Here is a 21,283-nt window from a genome sequence, read left to right as displayed (position 1 = left end):
CGTAGAAACCAAAACCCTGTTGCCAACACCAGCGGCGCAGCCAGTCATTAACTTGGAAAGTCCGTCTCCTCCTCCTCTCATCCATCCCTCTCACTGGCAGGATTGAGGAGAAGATGACCTGGGCTCCCAGACCCTTGACCACCATCCCCAGAGCTCTGAAATCCTGCTTGATGGTCTCCAGTTTGCCCTTGGTGTCATTAGTGCCCACATGGAAGAGCAGCAGTGGGTAACAGTCTGAAGCATGGACGAGCCTTGGCAGTCTTTGCATGACATCTCTCACACGAGCCCCCGGCAGGCCACAAACCTCTCTAGACATGAGGTCAGGTCGGCAGATAGATGCCTCCGTCCCCTGCAGCAGGGAGTCCCCCACAACAATCACCCGCCGCTTCTTCCAGGCGTTCCGGCAAGGCACAGGGTCTGTTGTCCCAGGTACTTCCCTTGCAGCCATGCCCATCCCCTCCTCATCCTGGAGGGCACTAAACCTGTTCTTCAGCTTCAGGTCTTCAGGAGGAGTAGGAGCCTTTCTCCTCCCACGAGCAGTGACCAGTTTCCAGCCTTCTTCTACGATGTTATGWTGTACCGTKTCAYRCGGCACAGAGCCCTCHGGCAACTCCACTGCTGCGGGGGGTTGGGACTCCCAAAGCTGCACAGTCTCCGAGAATACCCTGTCTATCTCTTGCTCCGCTTCTCGGATGCTGCGCAGCCTWCTGACCTCCTCCCRTAACTCCCTTACCTGACGACACARCTCGCCAACAGCAGCACACCTCCTGCAGGAGAGCTGGCTGCCAGCCCAGGCCTCCYRGAGAGGCCCCAAGCRCTCCCTGCAGCCTGAGACCTGTAGAGCYGCATCTRCTGTCAGAGGGTCGGTCTGGGTCCCAGCCTCTGACACAGCAACTCCAACAGCTACTGGGGAACGCGCTGTGCGGCGTGTCATGACCATACTTGAGGAAACGTACACCACAGGGAACAGACGAAGGTTCCTTCGCGCGCCCTTCTGTGCAAACTGCTGCGCAAACTGCTGCGTCTGTTCGCTGCCTCTGTTAGCTGTTTAAGTTCATCTTTAGTGAAACAATTTTTTTTGTTTTGCAGCCTGCAGCAAGCTAGATCAACAAACTGATTTGGGTTACAAAAATTTTGCTGTGGATTACTGTGTTTTTTGTTTTCTTTTCAGAGAGAGGGTGTGTTTTTAACCTGCATTATTTCCCTGATCTGGTTCACCAGCRCAATCTTTTGTGTAGCCACATAATTGAGGAATGAGCAGCAGGGGGTGGAGGCTAGTTTTACTGGCAGAGCTGCCAAAAGAAATGTTTATTAAACTACTGAATTGAGTCTAGCCAACAGCGCTTTTGTTTATTTCTTGTAAGAGGCAAATATTGAGTTTTTTAAGGACACAATCTTTCTTTTGAAGTATATTGGCTCGGTTTATCCTACAGGTTAAGAGAAAGTATTTTTTTTTTTAGGTTTATACAAGTATTAGTGCTATTCTGCTGCTGCTGTCTACTGGTGCTTATTCCATAGTTGATAAGAAAAGCAAGAATACTAATTTGGTCATGGAGGCATGTATGACTCTCCATGTAGAACTGATTCACCCAGTAGTCAACTTGTTTTGTTTTCCTTCACAGCTTTCCATCTACCTTCCTCTCTAACAATAATCAGTCTTCCTCAGCCCCTGTGCAAAACGTTTCTGCACCCTCAGTCTTGGCCTCAGCCTCTGCTTCACTGCCTTCAGTAAGCAATTCAATAGTTACTTCAGGCTTCAGTGAACTGAAGTCATTAAGTGGCAGCAGGAAGGCAAGAGTTCTCTATGATTATGATGCTGCAAACAGCAGTGAATTATCACTCCTTGCAGATGAGGTAAGCGTTTYCTAAGTACCTTGATCATTTAAGAGTAAAATCAGAATGCTTGTGACTAACCAGTAAAGATGTGCTACATCTATAAATCTGTGTAGCTGGCTTTTTAATAAAACTTCAGTAGTAGTCTGATTCAGAAGCTAAAATTGTCTTGTACCTGTATATTATAATATTCTATAGCGAGGGTTAACTTTTTTTTATGCCTGCTTAGCTTGCAGCAACGTTTGCTAGACAATCAAGGCACAATTCTGCTGTCTTCCTTTTACTACATCTTGTCCAGAGAGAAGTCCCAGTGTCCCACCCAACACCATCCGTCTTTCTGTCATGCACTTGAAGATCCAAAGAACTTGCTTTTAGGTTGCCTGTTAAAATTAAAGTTGATAGTGATATACGAGATCTATGCATAAAATCTAATAGAAAAGAAACAGCAATTAACAAAATTTCATCTGAAAAAAGGGACTTTTCAAGAGGGACTTTAAACTATGCTACCATATCTACTTTTCCATGGGCCAGCGAAGTAATTGTTATGAACACTAGTTTATTTTCCATGGATGCTTATATTRTATGCTCTATTTAACTTGGTTAATCTCAGTTCTAAGATCTTGTAAATCACATGAAGGTAGAGTGCAATATTTCCAGGCAATGGCAATGTTATAATAATCCATTTCTGTTTTTTAGGTGATAACAGTGTACAGTGTCCCTGGCATGGATTCAGACTGGCTGATGGGTGAAAGGGGAAATCAGAAAGGCAAAGTGCCTATTACTTATTTAGAACTGCTAAACTAAATGGTTGGCTTGAATAAAGACTGTCARTTATGGTGACAACATATTTATATACAATTAACGTAATGTAAGCAGGTTTAACTGTCTTCCATGTTATTGTCTTAAGGGACAAACACCAGCCATTACAAACTGGCTCTTCTGCCAGCATGGTTGCATGGTAAATACTCTATTCAAACTTAATGTGTTTAAAGCTTTTACTTCATGTGCCAAGAACATGTTTCCTACAGTTTTGTTTCTACTGAAGTTTTCACTAATACAAGCTTCTACTTTTGAGTAATCTAGATTGAAAGCAGGAGGTACTGTTTTCTACTGAAATTTTTCATTAATGGCAAGCTTTTCTTCATATAAAATAAACTTATTGTGAATTGATGCAGGTGTAATAYGCATTATTTGAATAATCAAAAACAAATATAAGACATAAACCTTAAGGAAGTCCTTATGGTTCTGTTCTCCAACATATGTGGAATACAAATGTGCTGAGATGTATATGGCTATCCACTGAGTAGCTTGTGCATTTAATCACATTTAAAAAATGGAAACAGTTGCTCTCTGTTGAAAATCTAAGGGAAATTCTTCATATGTTGAGATTTTAAGATGCATATAGGTGGACTGATACAAGTTAGTGAAATAAGTACTGACTTTTAAAAATCTTGCCTTATATTTGTATTCTTTAATTGTTTTCCAGAAAAGAGACTAATTCACTCTGATTAGTAACTATTAAGATTCTTTCAACTGCAAATCAGCATAGCCTTTATGTTAAACAGCCATTTTTTCTAACCAGATATGCACTGTCTCTCTACATTTAAGTAGTTCTATAGATTAACATACATTTATTCAGATTTTAGGTTTTAATGAAAATCTGCATTCAGAATTCTTACACAATTGTTTACTTTTTGTCATGTTATAATTGGATTCAATTACTATTATACTTTTTTTTTTTTTGGCAAGATGACCTTCCCTAAATATGCAGGAAGAAAATAAACATGTTTTGATCCTAAAAATGGCTTTAGCAAAGGTAGCAGTATTTGCAAATAACATAACTTTTTCCTGTGCATTGCACCCTCTAACATTTCAGAACCAGCAGATTTTTTTAGGCTGCATAAAGATAAAAAGGATAGATTGAGGGGAATCTTTTTTTGAAGGTCCATTAAATTTAATTCATTCAGTTGGACTGGTTGAATAAACAGAATTGGGAAGGAAATCATTCATGCAGAAGATGCAACATGTACAGAAGTCTAGTTTAACTCTTCAGCTAACACCGGCACTAGGTGCTTAGCTAACTGCTTCTGATCAGCAACTGAAAGTTCTTTAACATTATCATTGCAAATGTGTATTGCTGAAACTTTCAGTGATACAAATTATGTCAGTGGGTTAGATAAAATTGTTTTTATTTAAGTCATGGGGATGTTTAATTTAAAAAGTAAAAATGTCTATCCTGAATTGCACTTCCAGAAATAGTCTCTTTCATTTTTACAGTACAGAAGTTACATTAAAGCAAATACATTTAATCAGTTCATCTGTTGCAACCTTCTCAGAGCAGCTACCAAGAAAATCCTGAATGTATTCAGTCTCTCAATTGCAAAGATTAGAGGACACCTCAGTAATAATTTCTGATGAATTAGAATTCATCATGACTAATTCATAATGCATTAAATAAAATGAATAAGAAGGTGTAGTCCTACGGTTAAGAAGGAAAAAAACAATAATTTCACCACAGTGGCTTTCTTCTACAGTCCTTTCTACCTCTATGTGAACTGTCATCAAATGTTTTTAAATTCAAATCAATATTATTCATTTGACTTAATTTATCCTCATAGAATATTCAAGACTACATATGTCAACTAATTCARAAATTTAATTGACTTTTTGCTAAACTGAATCATTTGCTTCCTATTAAAATGCAATGACATGTTAAAGAGCAACATTAAAAAAGTTAGTAGGGTTTTAGTGAAATACAAGTACTACAACTCTATGAAAACAGCATTTGGCAGCAGTCAAAAGTATTAGATTTTATATATCAGCAACTTAAGCTATGTGTGAGAGAAATTGCAAGACTCCTTAGCTCAACGAAACTGTAAATTCAGATTCTTAATTCTCTATTTCTCTTTAATTGTAAACCAAAAGTAAATTTCCTCTAATTAAAAAGGTGCTACTGTTGTGCTAACTCACTGTACCTCAGGGTTCTTTGTTGTACCATTGAGAAGGGAACCTGGTAGAAACATGCTTGTTTAACAYTAGCTATTAAATTGAAGAGAACTTTATTGCAGGTAGGCCCAAAACTCAGCCTCTTTGAATGTCATTTTATGGAGAACTTTCAAACTTCAATTTAAATTGGAGTCCTTTGGTTTGGCTTTCTGACTCAACATTTTATGCACCAAGGATGAAAGTAACTACAGTTGGCTTTGGGTCTCTCATTTCTTGAGTTAATTCCCTACTYTCTTAGAACAAGCTTTATTTTTTGAAAAAAAGGTAAACCAGCCCCCAAAAGGCTCTGTGAATGTTCCAGACATTTGTGAAATTAGATATCAAAGTTGGAATAAAAGTGAAAAATATGCATTAGCTTACATTTGGTAAGTGCTTTGGCAAGACAAGTGAATTCTGAACTGATACCTAAGGATGTATGCATGTGGGGATAAATACTTTCCATTGCTGTTCAATGTGTACCTTTTTTCCTATATTTACAGGCCTTTTACTTCTTTATTCTAATTAACGCTAGGAGTTTGGACAATTTCAACCAGAATAGCCATCCCCTATATACTCTATAACAAAATTGAGTGAGTTCTTAACAAAGATTATCAGCTTTTGTGGCAGATGGGATAATACGCAGCGCTATCACTAATATAAGTAAATGAAAGCTTTTAGAAAACCAAACACTAGCGTCAAAAAGTTTCTACCGTAATTGCCGTTTTTACTGCTTTCTTAATCAGGTTAAATTTGAAAAGTAACCCCTACTGATTCTTAGCAGAAATGCTGGTTTGAACTTTTTGCAAACCGTGAGATTTTTACAATCATTATATTGCTTCTCTTTCTTTGTAGAGTAGTGTTACATCTTGGAGCAGAGTTCTCTATCATGTAGAGATTTTAGCTACAGGCAAAATCATCACTACACAGTGTCCTAATTCAGGCAAATGTGTGTAGGGGGAAGGTCAAGAGAGGAAAGGAATATGGATATCTATGAAGTGCATCACTGTGCAAAGATACCTAAGTTAGCTCTATACTTGGAAACAGTGCAGCAGTACAGTATAGTGCTCTTCCTAAGGTAATTAGTCTTCTGAAATGTGGGGATAATTAGCCTAAGAAAAAGCACTATGCTGTTACAGCTCTGCTGCATCTGGGACTGGAGCTAGTATCTTTGGATGGTACTTTAGTTTTATATAGAGTATGCAAATTAGTATGCTGCTGTATGAATTCTTACAGTATGACTAACTCAGGTATCTCTATAATGTGCAATTCATTGAACATTATAGAAGTTCCAAGAGAGGACAGAGTCGAGCCCGTGTATTCCGCTAGTCAGGGTATTCCACATCTGTAAGGAACACTGTAATGAGTGTCTCTCTCATTACAACGCAGACACTAGCAATACACTAAAGTAATAATATGAAGGTTTGAAAAATACAAAGTTTAATTGCTGTAGGTGCTCTGTCGAAATAGAGCTTGAGGGAGTGACTTACAAGCTGCTTATTAGCGAGTCCAACAGAATCATGCGGAAGATGCTTGTGATGTGTGGGTGAAGAGAAGCAAAATAGGAAATGCCCAAATGTGGAATCTAAATGTATTTTAACAAAACCATGCAAATAATTGGAGTGTGTATATATGCTTAGCATATGGCTACAGTAAGTAACTGCTGAAAATGTATAGGTGCATGCTGGAAAATAACCATTGGCAGAATGCATGATAGAATGATTCTGATTAAATATATATAAATAGTACCTGTAGCTTGAATTCTTTGGATATGGGTAGCTGTATGATTGAATCCTAAGTTTGGCCTCAGAATGCAGCTTTATAATTGCTATTTCCTGTATTGTTCCCAATAGAAGAAATACACATGACAGTTCCGTTGTTAAATCTGGTCCAGGGAAGAGGTGGGTTTAAAACCGTTTTGGAACAGTCAGGTAAAGCAACWGGCAAATGGGTGAACTCTGGTTTTCCCAGATTAGTCAGTGGAAGAGCCAGTTACTGGAAGGTGCAGTAGACACATGCTACTTTTTTCAATATTCAGCTACAATTCATGTTGAAATAAATGGAGGTGAATGACAGGTCTCTTTTGAATATATGGTCTTTTTTGAAAAGAGGAAAAGCTCTGCCTTCTTAATGTTTTAGCACTGTCACTGTTTTTCAAGCAGTTAACAACTAATTTTAATTTGTTCCAAGGATGCTGACCCAGCTTAGATTAAAAGTAACACCTATTTGACATGGTAAGACTAAACCCAATTCCTTCCTGCAGGGAAAGAACTCTGAAGTACAGCTTGTGTGAAGTAGCACATACATCAAAATCTCATCCAAATCTGAGTCTTTGGCATGGGTTTTGAGGCAGATTTCCTTCTTGTGAGAGGTAGCTTTGATTCTGAGTTCATATCATGTGTTTATGTAGATACTATTTAATATCTGCTTACTGTATCTCATGTTTCTGTGCTCAACTCTTCTGCCTTGCAGAAGATTATTTTAACCATTTGTCAGCTGAATGTAAGACTTGCAGAGAAATTCTAATTAACAGTAGGACTAGCACTGTTCTGCTAACAGATGCATAGCTGAGGAATAAAAATCCAATTTGCTTATCTTTGTGCTATCAGGCACAATTGCAGAATTTCTCAGAAATGTATATTATTCGGTCTTGTCTGCCTTAGTGATGGCAGAAGTAGTTCATAGTCTGATTGTAGCCAAAAGTTACAATTTGTATTGATTTTCTGTTTCATATTTATTCATATTAATTTCTGAAACAGTTGAGTGCATGCTACTAATGTACCTGTGTTGAAGAATTATGAATAGTAAAGCATTGGATTTGGCAGACATTTAAGTCTGGAAGGGAGAGGAGGAGGAGACATCCACATGCAGTCATCAGTCTTCCATCTATAATTTTCAGTGCTGGATTTTGCTTCTAGAGTCTTGAATTCATTGACAGATGTACAGTGCTATAGCTCTAAACTTGTGTGGATTGTACCTTAAGAAAGCTCTGGAATAAACTACAATAAGGACATTTCTTGATTTCCAGTGTATTTTCAGTTAATGAGTAGCTTATGCAAGTTTTTATTTGCTAGGTTCTTTGGATCACTGCTTTAACATAGCTACAACAGCCAGCAATGCTACCACCTGTCTGGGCAGGTTGCAGAGGGCTTCTCTGTTAGCTTGAGGTAAAGTTTGTTTAGAAAGGGGTTTTGAAAAAAATGCTGTTAAGCAATTGGGAGGAATTGTGCATTTAAATTTTGTATAGCGTCTAAAAGTAGAGTTATAGTGTTATAAGATTTTTTGCAGTTCTTTGTTTKATATTGTGTATGAATTACAGAGAGGATTTTTTTCAAAACTACCAATTAGTTGGTTTTGATGTTTATCAGTTCATCAAGGGCTTAAATATTTTCCAACATTTGTCCTGGTAAGAAATGAAAGAATCATGAGCAGTTTAGAGCTATGTGCTATCCAGGACTGATGAGTGCAAAGAGGAGCGCTGCTGTCGTCTACTATGTCTTCCTGGGGGTTTAATTACTGGAAATTATTTTTATAGTGGATTATATCACCTTTGAAATTGTTTTCTCAGTCTCAGTTAGGACCTTTTGATAGTACTGTTTTTCTTCTATTGGTAAAACATTCAGAGTTAAATCTGGGAATTAATTATAGGCACCAATAGTAGGAGATTAAATAGAAATAAATTCCCCAGTGTTTGTTTTATCAGCGCTGACTAATGGCCTTGTAGATATCAGCTCTTTTTTTTTTTTTTTGGTAGTGTGACCTGAGGTATATTATATAAGAGGGTAGATATGGTAATATATGCAAAATAGTTAATTTGCCTCCATAATGTTTGAAAATAATTGTCATTGCAAAAGCTTGACGTACTATATGCACCTTTAATTTATCTTGTGTAGAATGTGACTTTTCATACATTACATCTGGTCTATCCAGTTGCTTCTTAAAAAAAAMCAAAAAAMCAAAAAAAACCACTTTCTGCCAAACAGCTTCATTAGAGTTCATTCTGTGAGTTTGACAAATGCTCTCTGTTCGTCCTTAATAGTTGCATGATGAGAGCATCTGTAGAACTACTTTTAACATCAATTGTCATTTTTATATCCCATGACAATGCTTTTACTACTGTCTCAATCAGTCATGATGCAGAATAGGCATCAGAAGCACAATGTATCTAGCTGCTTTTGCCAGATTATGGTCATGATTGCTTGGTTCCAGAAACTAGTTTCTGCCTTTGGCAACATGTCCATCTGGCTTTTAGACTTGGCAACAACACAGACATTATAATGATGTTCCCTTTCAAGCACAGACATTTGAAAATATATYTATGCTGACTCAAATAAGTACTGTTTAATTACACAGTACCATTAAATACAAGGTACCATTGATTCCCTAGCAGAACCCAGTGGGGATGTGGGTTGTTTCATAATAGTTCTGCTCTTTCCAGAGGTTATTACATCTTTAAAGATTAAGAAGGCCCTGTCAAAATAATAAGTCTGCTTTGTATTAAAATTTTGTAGCATAATTCCAGCAATCTCTGGAAGATATGCATAAGCCATAATATATTGAACATAACCAAAATAGTGATGTATTTTAGATCAGTGTTGCCCAAGCTCTGAGTTTCTAAGACTATCAGGCCAAAGTATCTGATTTATCTTAGGCTAATTCTCCTGCTTTTTCTTTATACCTGGGGGAATTCATAGAGAGATGCCTTGAATTTATAATATTTTGCTTTATCTTCCTTTCTTAGCTTACTCCCAGCTCTTTGGCTCTGGGTATGAAGCTGACCAACAAGGCTTTTGAAGAACTCCTCCCAAAAACAAACTCAAGAATTTAGAAATAAAGCTCAGTAAGTCTGGAATTGTTAATTCCTAAAGATTGCACTATTGGAAGAAAGCCTGAGCACAGTCTGCTGTGGATTTTTGCAGAGCAGTGAAGGATAGTGAGCATAGGCACCAAGCAGCAGGATATGCAAATGACAAATTTCTTCCCCACAGTGTACAGTACAAAAAGTTCCTCGGTCGCAGGATATAGGAGACCACAAAGATCTGGAGGGCAAACCTAGGGGAAAACTATATTTAAGACTCATTTTGCTGCACATTAAGGGACTCCTGTCAGTTTTGGTGAGGGCTGAATTGGTCCAGTAGCTTACTAATAGGCTAAGTATGGTAGGCCTGATCTTTACTCTTGCATGTAGCATCACAGCCCAAAGATTTGTATATGATGATGTATAGAAGCAGACTGTGCGGCATTGGCCTCAGCTGTATTTTGTGCAGTAAAGATGTGGAGACTCCAGATTTTACAAGGAGCTGGCATGGGTCTTCTGAATGATTGACCACACTGAGAATATATTACAATTGAAAAGATATCAAAACAAATATAAAGCTTGATAGGACTCACGTTGGCTATGTCGGTAATGTACAAACACATTGTCTAGGATTTCAGAATCAGAACTATTATTCACTGTAAAGAGTTTTACTCCAGGTGCCCACATAATGACACCAGAATTGGAACAGCAGAACTGTGCTTCTCCTTCCTGGAATGCTAGGAGGGTTTAGGARCTGGCACTGTAAAACAGATCATTGGGCTGAGGTTTAGGTAATGCAGTGCCCTGGGATTGTTTGGGAACAGCAACAGACTGTTTCTTCCTTTGTTTTTCATTAAAAAAAGCCCCAATAATTTGCCGTTTTGATGTTGTACACAGAAAAGTACTTGTGACAACCTACAAATAGGAAAGGCTTATGAAATGAATATTGTGTCCATTCAAAAGACATCATATTACTTCTCTGAGTCAAATTTCTGGCAGAGGTCCACTTAGTCTTTTTGGGCTTCCACAGGAACAGGCAAAAATATTCCCATTTGTATTCTGCACATAAGCCTTGAGCATAAAGGGAAACTGAAATTATCAATGGAAGGTACTGAAGCCCTGTGAAGTTCTACAGTGCAGCCTGATACTTTTAATCCCTCTTTCAGAATTCCTGGAATATCTCCACCTACCCATGCAAGTCAACATTAAGCTTARAGCAAAAGGATTTAATGTTTAATGTCTAATCAATAGTTAATGATATTATGTCTTGTAGCTTCTCTTATCCCAGTTCAAGTCTTTTAGCGGGTCAGGTAGTCATCTAGTCTGAAAGAAACATTTCTGGGAAAAGGAATAGGTTTATCAAAGCTCCATCAGCCATAAATAAACTGAGGCCCAGTCCTGGAATCCTGTTTAACAAAACTTCCCATGGGAGGTAGTAGATTGTTTGTCCATATATGAGATGAATGAAAGTTGGTGATTGTCTTTCTGGTACGATGATTACAAGTGCTGTCTAGACAAGGACTGCAGAATTAGGCTCCCTTATTTTACACAGACTGCCAAATATGTATATTTGTTTAGGGTCAAGGTCTACTGAGTCCTGTGAGACTAGAGTTGAGCCCCCATATCTCAGACCTGCTTAAAACCTTTTTTAGTTTTTTTGTCCCATTTCATTCACCTTAAGAATTTATGAAGTGCTGAAAATCCTTGCTAAGCTTGGCCTTCAGCCCAATCCTGATCCATTTCCTTTTCCTTTAAGTAGAATTCCTAATTGGATATGCTCTAATATAATGGGCTGTAACCTAATTAATTATCCAGCTATTAATTGAAGTACAAGGCAGTACATTGTTAGTTTCACTTAGCCACGCGTGCGTGTGTTCGGTGAAACTGCAAAGACATCAGTCATGCTGACAGGGACAACTTCAGTCATCTTCTGTGCGACTGCCCTTACCATTGTTCCATGACATGGAGCATTAGGCAAGGTGTCTGGCAGCACGAAACCCCCCAAACAAATCAGGTGGCCTGATGAATACTGTATCTTAGCTGAGAGAATGGCAAGAAAATGTATCATGAATGCAAGCACTAAATTACTGTATGAATTATGCCTTTCATAAACAGTTTCCTGCCACCAGTGAATGATAGCAACCACATTAGCATGGGGAGCTTGTATCCAGTTAATAATCTGAATGCTAAGGAGTTTTTTTCTCCTGACAGCACGGAATTGTTTTATAAATTTTTAAAAAATGTGAAATAGGTGTTTGACATGAATGATTAAGGGAAGCTATTTAGAATTGCAGAGTGAATTAAAGCTTTAAAATGTCTTTACACAGTTATAGACAGAAGCAAAAGTACTGGAACTGGAATAATGAGCTAGGAAATTGCTTCTTTGAAAGGAGAATCATTTGAAAACTGCCTTTCCAGAAATAATCTCCTTCCAGTTTTACTTCCCTGAGTTAAATTGTTTTTAATTCTTGACACTCAACAGTGATGTTGATATAGATCAGGAGTCTCACAAATAGGGTTTCTTATATCTTAGAACAACAGCTTGAAATGTTGAAATCTCCTTTAGGGAGATTTTGGAGAGTTATGTTTTATTGACCTTCGGAAAAGGAAGAGGCCATTGCCACTGAAAGTTATTTTCACTTTTCCCACATCATCCTTTTCTACACACTGTCCAGTAGAAATAGCACTCGTGCTACTCCACTGAGAATATTAAACTTCCAGCAAAGTTTCTAGATTTCTAACGCTGCTCCCCCTTCCCAGAAATGGTTCATGATTTTCAGTCTAACGCTCCATAGCGCTTATCATAAACCTCAGAAAAGGAGAGCATCATTGCCTGTGTTTACCTGGGGGAAACTACAGCACAGAAATGGGGGGGAGGGGAGGGGGACTCATCCAAATCATCTCAGTGATTTGGTGACTGAGCCTACTGTTTCCTGATGGCTTGTTCCTTATTCATATCCTCCTGTTGGTCAGAGGTGAGATCTCAGGGGCTGTGCTCACATTTTGTATTAATAGCAGGAGGGAAAAATACTTCAGATGGAACTCTTTTTCACTCATTGTCTAGATGCCAGCATTCCTTTATCATACTTTTAGAGACAAGAGTATTTCTCTCTAAAGCAGTGCTCTAGTGCATCAGGTGAAGATCTACAACTTACCATGACTACCCTAAGGCTCTTCCAAGTCACACTTGGCTGAGCTCACACAGCTGGTGGCACTTGAGTTTGCTGATGTAAAAGTTGGGAACCAAAGGGTGGGTTCTTCCTCAATTCAGACCTGCTCCTTTTCTGCACTGCTATAATCTGAAGTTTGTCAGCTCCATTTGTGCCACAGTGCAGCAGGAGATGGCTTCTTGGAAGTGCTGATTTGCTCCTCCCTCCAGCTTCCCAAACCTGCTATCAAACCTTGCCCTCATTGGTGTGAAAGAAGGTAAGAGGCCGGAGGGCTAAGAATGGTAAGAAATGAATAATTAGGAAACCTAAGTCCAACTCCACCTGGTGGTGTCCAGCAGAAACCCTGTGGTTCCAATTTCTAYACCAGCTTGGGTTATTAGGTAGCATGTGTTCATTACTACGTGGAGAGGCTTGGAGAAAAGCAAGTTGTCGTCACACAGGGGAGGAATGCTCAGCTTTTCAATAACTTTGTTATGCTTAAAAAAAGTCTATAGATATCACTTTTTTTTTTTAATTTAAGACAAGTGTAAAGACAAATAGGGTTCAGCTAAATTTAGCATGTAATGGCTGAGGGGATAAATGAGGAAACTGGTTAAGATTTGAAATGAAGAGAGTCTGGTTGAATAGGAGTTCACTGATAAAGTGCACTGAGCTAGGCTTGCAGCTTAATGTCTTTAAAGCATTTTAAATTTGGACCTGAGAGGTATTTATAAGTTTTGGTGCTGGCTGAAGCCAGCATGTAGCAGATGGGCAGGTAGTTTCATTTAACTGTCCTGGAGAACTTGAAAATTTAAGATTTTGGTGTAAGTGAAACTTGTAYAGGTGGTAGCTCTTCCTATGCTGGAAGTTCTCCTGCGCAGAGAACCCCTCTAGGCTACTGTTTTGGAGACTATWGAAGATCAGAGTCAGTGCATGTGACTCTGCTCCACTGAACTGCTCTCAGGCTCATCAACAAGAATGTTTCCACTCTGTGCAGGGGCATGGAATAAGATCAATATTGATTCTGATTCCACATTTTTCAGTTTTCAACCTTAAGCAGAATCAATCCAAGGATGCAATTAAGGGTATGCCTAAGTTTTCATGCTGTCGCTTTGTAGTACCACTTGAGAGCCAGAAATGAGATCTCCTTCTTGGTTTTTCTCATGCTTTAATGATATTAGACCCTTGTGTTTTGTAGTACCACAAATCGCTTGAAATGCAAAATTTCACTTGGAAATGGACTGTGATGGCAGAGGAAGGGAGATACTTGAATTTCTGTGGATAGGTGTCAAATACAGGCATAGATCAAAGCAGTAAGAAGTTTTATGTGCCAAGTACTAGAATAGCATGTATCAAGGGATGCAGTATCATAGTGGCAGTTTTTAAAAGCAAGCATATGTTGCACTTTATTTTTCTTGTACATAAGAAAGAACATTGCCAAGACTAAATGGCATTAGGGTTTTGATAACAACAGTTTTAAACTTTGTGTGGGAGGGAGGGGTAATGTGTCTTGATTGTGGTATAATTTTGGATGGGTGTTGTTTTTCCTCTCCCCCCGTCCCAACCCRGTATTGTCTAGAAGCATTTGTACATTCACCTGGAGCAGATCAAGCTACAGAACTGACACACTTTCAAAAAATGACTTAGCTCCACTTAGCATAAGCCTGGGATGCAACACTGGAATCACATAAATCTTTCAGCAAAATGACCAAATAGTTTGCTGCTCTCATCTCGGGTACTGTGTGGCCTATTGTGTGTAAAGGTAGCTTGCAAAAAGACAGTGCTTTGGTGATGGAGGTTGGTACACTTTAGATAACATCTTGGACTTGCAGGGATAGGAGTTACCAATCTCCGTCTATAACACCTGCTTGTGATAAATTCTGCATTTAGTAACTGCTGCATGCTCATAGGCAGATTTAAGGCAAAACATTTGGGAAAACGATGAATGATTTAGTCAAAATCCTACATATTTTGRATATAATGTTTATTGGCTCTAGTTTTAAAAATAAAGGTGTCTCTGTTCTTTGCACTTGCAAGGTATAGCATCCTCATAAGCCTGAGTCAAAGCCTTTAAACATGCGTTTGCACTAAYGGACTTGTTCACGTTTGGATTACTGGTGTTTGTAAGGCCTTTGGTGGATAGAATCAAATGCTAGCTGCTTTGCAGCCTGAACTGTTTGAAAAAAGTGGAAAACTGTGTGTTATCTTAGACTATTCTGTGGCAATGCTGACAAATGCTGACTCTCTCTTAATGGTGATTACTGTATTAGGAATCTGCAAAATATGCTTAGCTTTTTGCCATCRTATCTGTTCTGTAACAAATATCAGTGTAACAGAAATGCTAAATATAAAACCACCCAATAGGATCATGAACAACAGTGACATGGGGTCCATCCTTAAATATTTATCTGCAGGGATCAAGCACTGTTCTTTGTTATTTGACTGTGCTCATAGGAAGAGGAGGCTTGGACTGTAGAGTTGGCAATAGACTCCGTTTGGGTGTCTAGATTAGTGTGTTAGTTCAGATCAGGAACTTTTGACGTGAACTTCTCAGTTGTTCTTGCTGCGTGTGCTTTGGTCTGGATTCCTTTTCTGTGAATTGAGACTGGGAGATATTCTCCAGGCACGTACCTGAAGTTCCAGAAATGTCCTATGGCATAGATGTCAGGTTCACAGAGCCAACTCTTCTGCTCTACAGATCTGTCCCTCTGTGCCATACTAATATAGCCATAGGCTGTGAGTGGTAATTTAAGGCTGGTAAAAGTCTTCAGGAAGTTTGACAGCTCTCTGAGCTCAGATGAAGGTTTTTACCAGAGTTCTTAAATCATTCTTGAAATGATACTGCTTTAAGCAATAGCACAACTTTAGCCTGTCTCAAAAGGACTGGCATTTAACACAAAGGCAGACAGCCTCCTTTCTCCTCAGACAGAAAATTACAGTCACTAATGCACCTCAGAAACCGCTTAAAACACCAGCCTCTTCCTACTGTGCTCTTATGTCAACAGGAGATCTCTTAGAGATAATACTGGTAGGCTCTGCTCCTTGGAAGGCTCTTCCTCTTCATGGGTGAGTTTTCTAGGTGTTGCTTGGTGTCTGCACAAGATGGGATAGATAACAGGCAGCTTGTCACTCAGACACGTAACTGCAGAGTCATTCATATATGCATGCTTCAATGTATAGCATATATCARATACTTCCTTGTGTGCTGCTGAGTTGGATGTTTGTCAGGCTGAAAATTGCAGTGGAAGATTTCCCTTTCCAGAGGGCAGTATGCATTAGTGATCCAGCAGACTTTTGCTTTGTACTAATGACAAAATTTCTTACCTAGAAGGTGAACTTTAAATCCCACAAAAACCATTGACCCTGCCACAGAAATCAGGCCAGGGAGTTAGTTTTTCAGTGGCTGTTTCTGTCATCTGTTTTGCCATGGTTTATGTAGAAATGCAGTCATTAYAACAAGTAACCTGTGGAAGACATCTGTAGTCATGCACCTCCAATGCAGGCATTATTTCTGTCATGCATATGTGATCTTCATTGTCCAAATGGCTCTTTCTCCATCCCTCTTCTAGACAATTACTGCTCTCAACTTGAGGTGAATTAACATTGAAGTGATGCTGTCACTCTGATTTTGTAACTGAAGATCCAAAGATTAAACTCAGATAAAATTTCTCATTGAATACAGATTCACAGTATGTAAAGCAAGGTTCCTTGTGAGTACATTTTAAAGGAATAAATATTGGGAATATAAAGGACTAAGTATCTAAATATCCCTTCTAAAAAGGAAGGAGGGATATGATTATGTGTATCTTAGTTTAAAAACAAACAAACCAACCCGGATTCATGAAGTCTGTAAGGGGGCAGGGGGAGAGCACAAGTAGAGCCATGGCACCACCTGTAAATGGCAAGTGGCAGCCAGTGTTTTGCCCTGGGATAAAATCAGACCTAGGTTACTGCACTCTCATCCTGAACAGGACCAGTAAGTGCTCAGTCCCAGAAAAGGGGGAACAAAGTCTCCAAGTATGATTAAACTTTGTGGCTACTCCAGTGCTTGTACATGCACAAATGGTGAACAGCAGCAATGCTGACATTAGACTAAGGCGTGAGTTTCACTTTCACAGAAATAATTTATGGCCATCCCCAGCTGTTATGATGATAAATGATGACAAATAAAATAGTTCAGTGGTGAGGAATCTGTGTGAGTAAACTAGGAAAAGGGTGAGCAGGCAGAGGCTGCAGCTGGCTAGGACTGAAGTTGTACAGAGCTCTGAAGCTYAGGACAAGCAGACAGAAAGTAGCTTTAGACTTACTTTGTTATTGTATTTCTTTTAAACCTAAGAGAACCCTACTCTTACAACTACTTCTTTGCATGATTCTGCCTCTAGAATCACCATAGGAAAATGTGCACCAATGTCAGCTTGACATGAATCATTGTCTTCAGTCACCTTGGAGACCAGTCACATTTTGGTGATCAGCAGTGCAAGCACGAGGTACAAACACTCAAGGTGGCTTGGAAGAGCCAGCAAGCAGGACTGCCATGGCTGTTAGAAAGAGTGCAGAGAGACACCTGTAGATTAAGGCAGCCTCTCCATTTGTGTATATGCACACCTCTTCCTGTGAGTGTCAGTGTCCTCTTTGTTTCATAGAGAAAAACCTGACCTCCTGTTTCACCCCAGTGTACAAACACCTGAAGTACTGGCAGGATGATGGCAGGATCAGCCTTTTGTTCTAATGGTGCAAAAACAATCTGTCAGGCTGATTTCTTGGCCCAGGTAAATCTGTTCCAGGGCCAGTAACAGCTGCCACGTTTTTCTTCAGGAAATTCCAAGCCTTTGCAGCAAGGATTAAGAAGTAAAGCTCTGCTTTGATTTACAGTTTCTCTGGATTTGCTGTTCTGACTGACCATGGCCTCTGATGTAACTGAAACTGGGTTTAAGTGCAGGCATTCTTGAAAGAGTTATTGCAGATCACAAAGACCTAGGCTGAGACTGAGATGTTGCTAGGAGGCTGTGTCACGGCTAGTGACCAGATCTCCTGCCTGTTCCACACAACACTAAGATTATGGATCTTCTGGGAAAGACAAAGGTGGCATGGCCAAGTGCCACCCAGGATCTCACTTTTCTTATGGTGACTGTCAGTAGGGAAGCAGAAAGTGAAGTATGTGAAATGCTTGGCCATGGTCCAAGGTTTGCGTGTGGTTGTGAGGTGGTAGGGTTCAGAAGTAGAAAGTCATAAAACTAGATACTCTGTGACTGATGCCAATAATCTAATAAAAGCATTAGTGAGACTCCACTATGGAGACAAGACTACTTAGTTTGGGGCATGTACAGCTGATTGATTAATAATGGCATGTGTGAATGTGAATGCTCCCTCACTGCTGGACTGTAGGGAAACTGGGGTTTGTCACCTTATTATAGCTCTGCTCTGTCAGCCTGAGAAGGGAGAGAAAACAAGGTGGCACAGTCTGACTAAAAATTCTATAGGCTGGATCCTAATTGCACTGAGTAAATACAATGACTCTGAGGTATTCCACAGTGAGTCACCTAAAGCCGCTAGTTAAAGATGTGCCTGTGTTTTTTCTCAAGATCTCTCCTTACCAAAGGTCAGTGCTTTCCAGAAACTGGRTCAGACAGGCTAAAAGGTGGGTATTGAAGAAACAGAGTTGGTTGACTGTAGGGGAAAATGGCAGGGTAAAGAATTATCTTAACTACTTTTTGTTCCCTGCTTATCCTCATGGCCCAGAAGTGTGTGCTTGCCCATGGAATTCAGAGCCTAGTCAAGAACTCTAGCCTAGAAATAGGTTTGATAACTATTCTGCCTTAAAATTGCATAAATTCTACAATAGTGAAAGTTTTTCTCTGTTCATATTTAAGGGCTCAATGCTTTAGTCGGTGATTTCGGTGAAACAAGGGCTCAAATCATGATGTGATACTGGGCTAATAAAGAATTGGACTATACCTAAACATGAATTGCCCTCCTAACCTTTGCTTGGCCTGAAGTATGCAAAAGCATTATGATCTCTTATCCACCTGGCCATGCACTAGTTATCAAATAGTAAAGATGTGCTTTCCTGAAAGTATAGCTTTAAACCCAGTGGGTGGGTCAGAAAGGTTCCTACATAACCAAATCTAACCTTCAAAGATAGATCATTGTCACAGAACATCTTCCAGTGTCTTTTAAGGACAGAAACCCTACAGGTGATGGYCTTAAAATTACTGAAGTATGTACCTAGAAGTATTTTTAAGGAAGAATTTGGAGCTGAATTTCAAGTTGTATCCCAGAAAACAAAAGGCCAGAGATGTTTACAGAGGTCCCCTTTTGGGGTGCGTAACACCTCTAGGTATCATTGAGATTGTCTTCTAAGTTCTGACCATCATCATGCCTGATTCTGTGCTTCTTGGTGATTGACTGAGGTTACCTGAAACGGGTTGTCACGCTGCCCTAAGATACCAAGTTGTCCAGTCCCAATGTTTCCCCCTTCCTTCTTGCTTTGTGGGATTCCCAACAGTGGTTGCACCCTGGTTCTGCTGCTATTACCCATCCTGTGGAATCCTTTTTCTAAAGTTATTGGGATGCATCATGTAAATTGCCTTCCCATGCGCAAATATCCTTGACTTTGCTCAGTTAGTACTCCCCTTCTTGACCAGGTATCTGTTTGGGTCCTGTTTGCTTTGTAGGTGAAAATGTGCTATGGAGTCTCTTCCTTCTCTTCTCACAGATGAACGTGGCCTTTGCTGATGGCTTGGGAGATGCTTTCTTTTGTGCTTGATGCATTTGGCCCCGAGTGGATATATTCTTAGCTCATATGTACTATACTGCAATACTGGATGCTGGCCAAGAAGGTCCTGATATGGAACTGCTCTAGTGAATCATTTTGGAAATGTTAAAACTTCTRCACTGCAAATCCATTATCTAGTTATTCCTATATATCAACCTCCAACGCAGCCTCCTCTGAGGATTTCTGTTATACAGAGACCAGAAAATATATTAGATGAATCTGTGGTTTTACAGTTAAGATTCATGCTGGATGGAATGGGAAGGAGAGAATCATTTATAGTGGGATTTCACCAGTGTAAAATCTTTGGGAGAATGCTGAGAATTAAGAAACTCATACTGTGCTCTGTTAAGATGTTGACTCACTAGTGATTACTTTCCTGCTGATAAGTAAATCAAAATGGTATTAAAAGGTGCTTAAAGCAAAGAAAATACCCAGTTTCTGGAGTTTGATTCTGCTAGTTTGATCATTAACATATATATATATGAGAGATTAAGATGCTCTGTTTTGAGTACAAATCTTTGCTATTTTAGTGGGATCAAAAAAATTAGTTATTTATGAGGAAAATACTACATTTTTTCATAGCTTTGTAGTATCCATTGATTTTAGCAAACAATTCCCTTCTCGTCCAAATTCCTGCTCGGTTGTCACTGTTCTGCTGCCCACAGTTCATCCCTTGTTACTACTGAATGTAAAACACTGACTGTTAAATGTTCCTATGAAAATATGAAACTCTTTTCCCCTTCTCTCCATTTTTAGCGTTCTCAYCATTTCTGTCATTTTTGGGAGATCTTCAGAGCAGAGTATCTCTATCTTTTCATTTCAGAGATAGATAAGGATGTAACTTTGAGATTAAGACTAGGTTACTTGACTAGACGCAATCTGAAAGTAGTGAGCAGGTGATACTCAGGGAGACAAAGCAGCAGCACTGAAGGTGTGACTGCAGCATGCTGTAGCAAAGATGTATGATTGTCTGCTACAAACACTTTGTACTGGTTCACAGTTCAGCAATCTGTGAGTATGCAACAAGAAACAGGTACCCAGGAAASCCCTTCGGTTAGCTTGTACACTAAGTTTCAAATTCATTTATGTACCACATCCATGTACAGAAAATAGAATGTACAACGCTTTTGTTTTTAAAGCGCTGACAACCTTTCCTGCAAGATCAGTTGGATAGATGGACACTTCATGTTTCAACTCAGTCACGCATACTTGCTGCTTCTATTCTCCCCTTCATTAACTTTCTCAAGATCTAGCACAACAGAAGCATTATGTAAGACTAAATCATTCTTGCATAAATCTGAGTGAATGCCTTTCATGAAGTACTGGGTGCTTATCATGGCTATAAGTAAAAATGAATCACTTCCTTTTTAACAGGAGCTTTAAACCTTGTATATTATATAGGTAATTAATTGCCACAAGCGCAAATAACCTTTTGAGCTCTAYGAATTTTCACAGCTGCTGACTGGAGGGGGAAAAAAACACACTGATAAATAGAAAGTAAGAATTTCCAAAAGAAATGATTCCCCACTCCAACTGCCTCTCTCAGCACAGAGCCCAGCTTATTTTTGTCTGAATGCTAAATGTTGTTAGCATTTATCTGTAGAGCTGGGGACATAAATATCATCCCTATGATAGGACAGAGTGAAAAAGAACAAAGCAAGAACAGTATGGAATTTGGAGGTGAGACTTCACGAACAGCATGGTGGGCAGGCAACAAGTCAAGAAGCATAGGTAATTAAGCTTTTC

At 39.3% G+C, this 21,283-nt stretch overlaps 1 protein-coding gene across 2 annotated transcripts in view; it reads left to right on the top strand.

The window, feature by feature from the left end:
* The window catches only part of SH3GLB1 (SH3 domain containing GRB2 like, endophilin B1), a 27,389-nt gene extending 24,386 nt beyond the window's left edge, over positions 1 to 3,003 (top strand). For both annotated transcript variants that reach the window (XM_026057546.1, XM_026057548.1), the window contains exons 8-9: positions 1,623 to 1,854; positions 2,530 to 3,003. In XM_026057546.1, coding sequence (XP_025913331.1) covers positions 1,623 to 1,854; positions 2,530 to 2,637 — 340 coding nt within the window. In that variant the 3' untranslated portion in view covers positions 2,638 to 3,003. The remainder of the gene's footprint in view (positions 1 to 1,622; positions 1,855 to 2,529) is intronic.
* Positions 3,004 to 21,283: the final 18,280 nt, after the last annotated feature.

This window comes from Apteryx rowi, unplaced genomic scaffold, assembly GCF_003343035.1.
Source record: "Apteryx rowi isolate R43461 unplaced genomic scaffold, aptRow1 scaffold_14, whole genome shotgun sequence".
Lineage (NCBI taxonomy): Eukaryota > Metazoa > Chordata > Aves > Apterygiformes > Apterygidae > Apteryx > Apteryx rowi.
The sequence above is the reverse complement of the archived record's forward strand: the minus strand, read 5'-3'. Positions and strand labels throughout refer to the sequence as shown.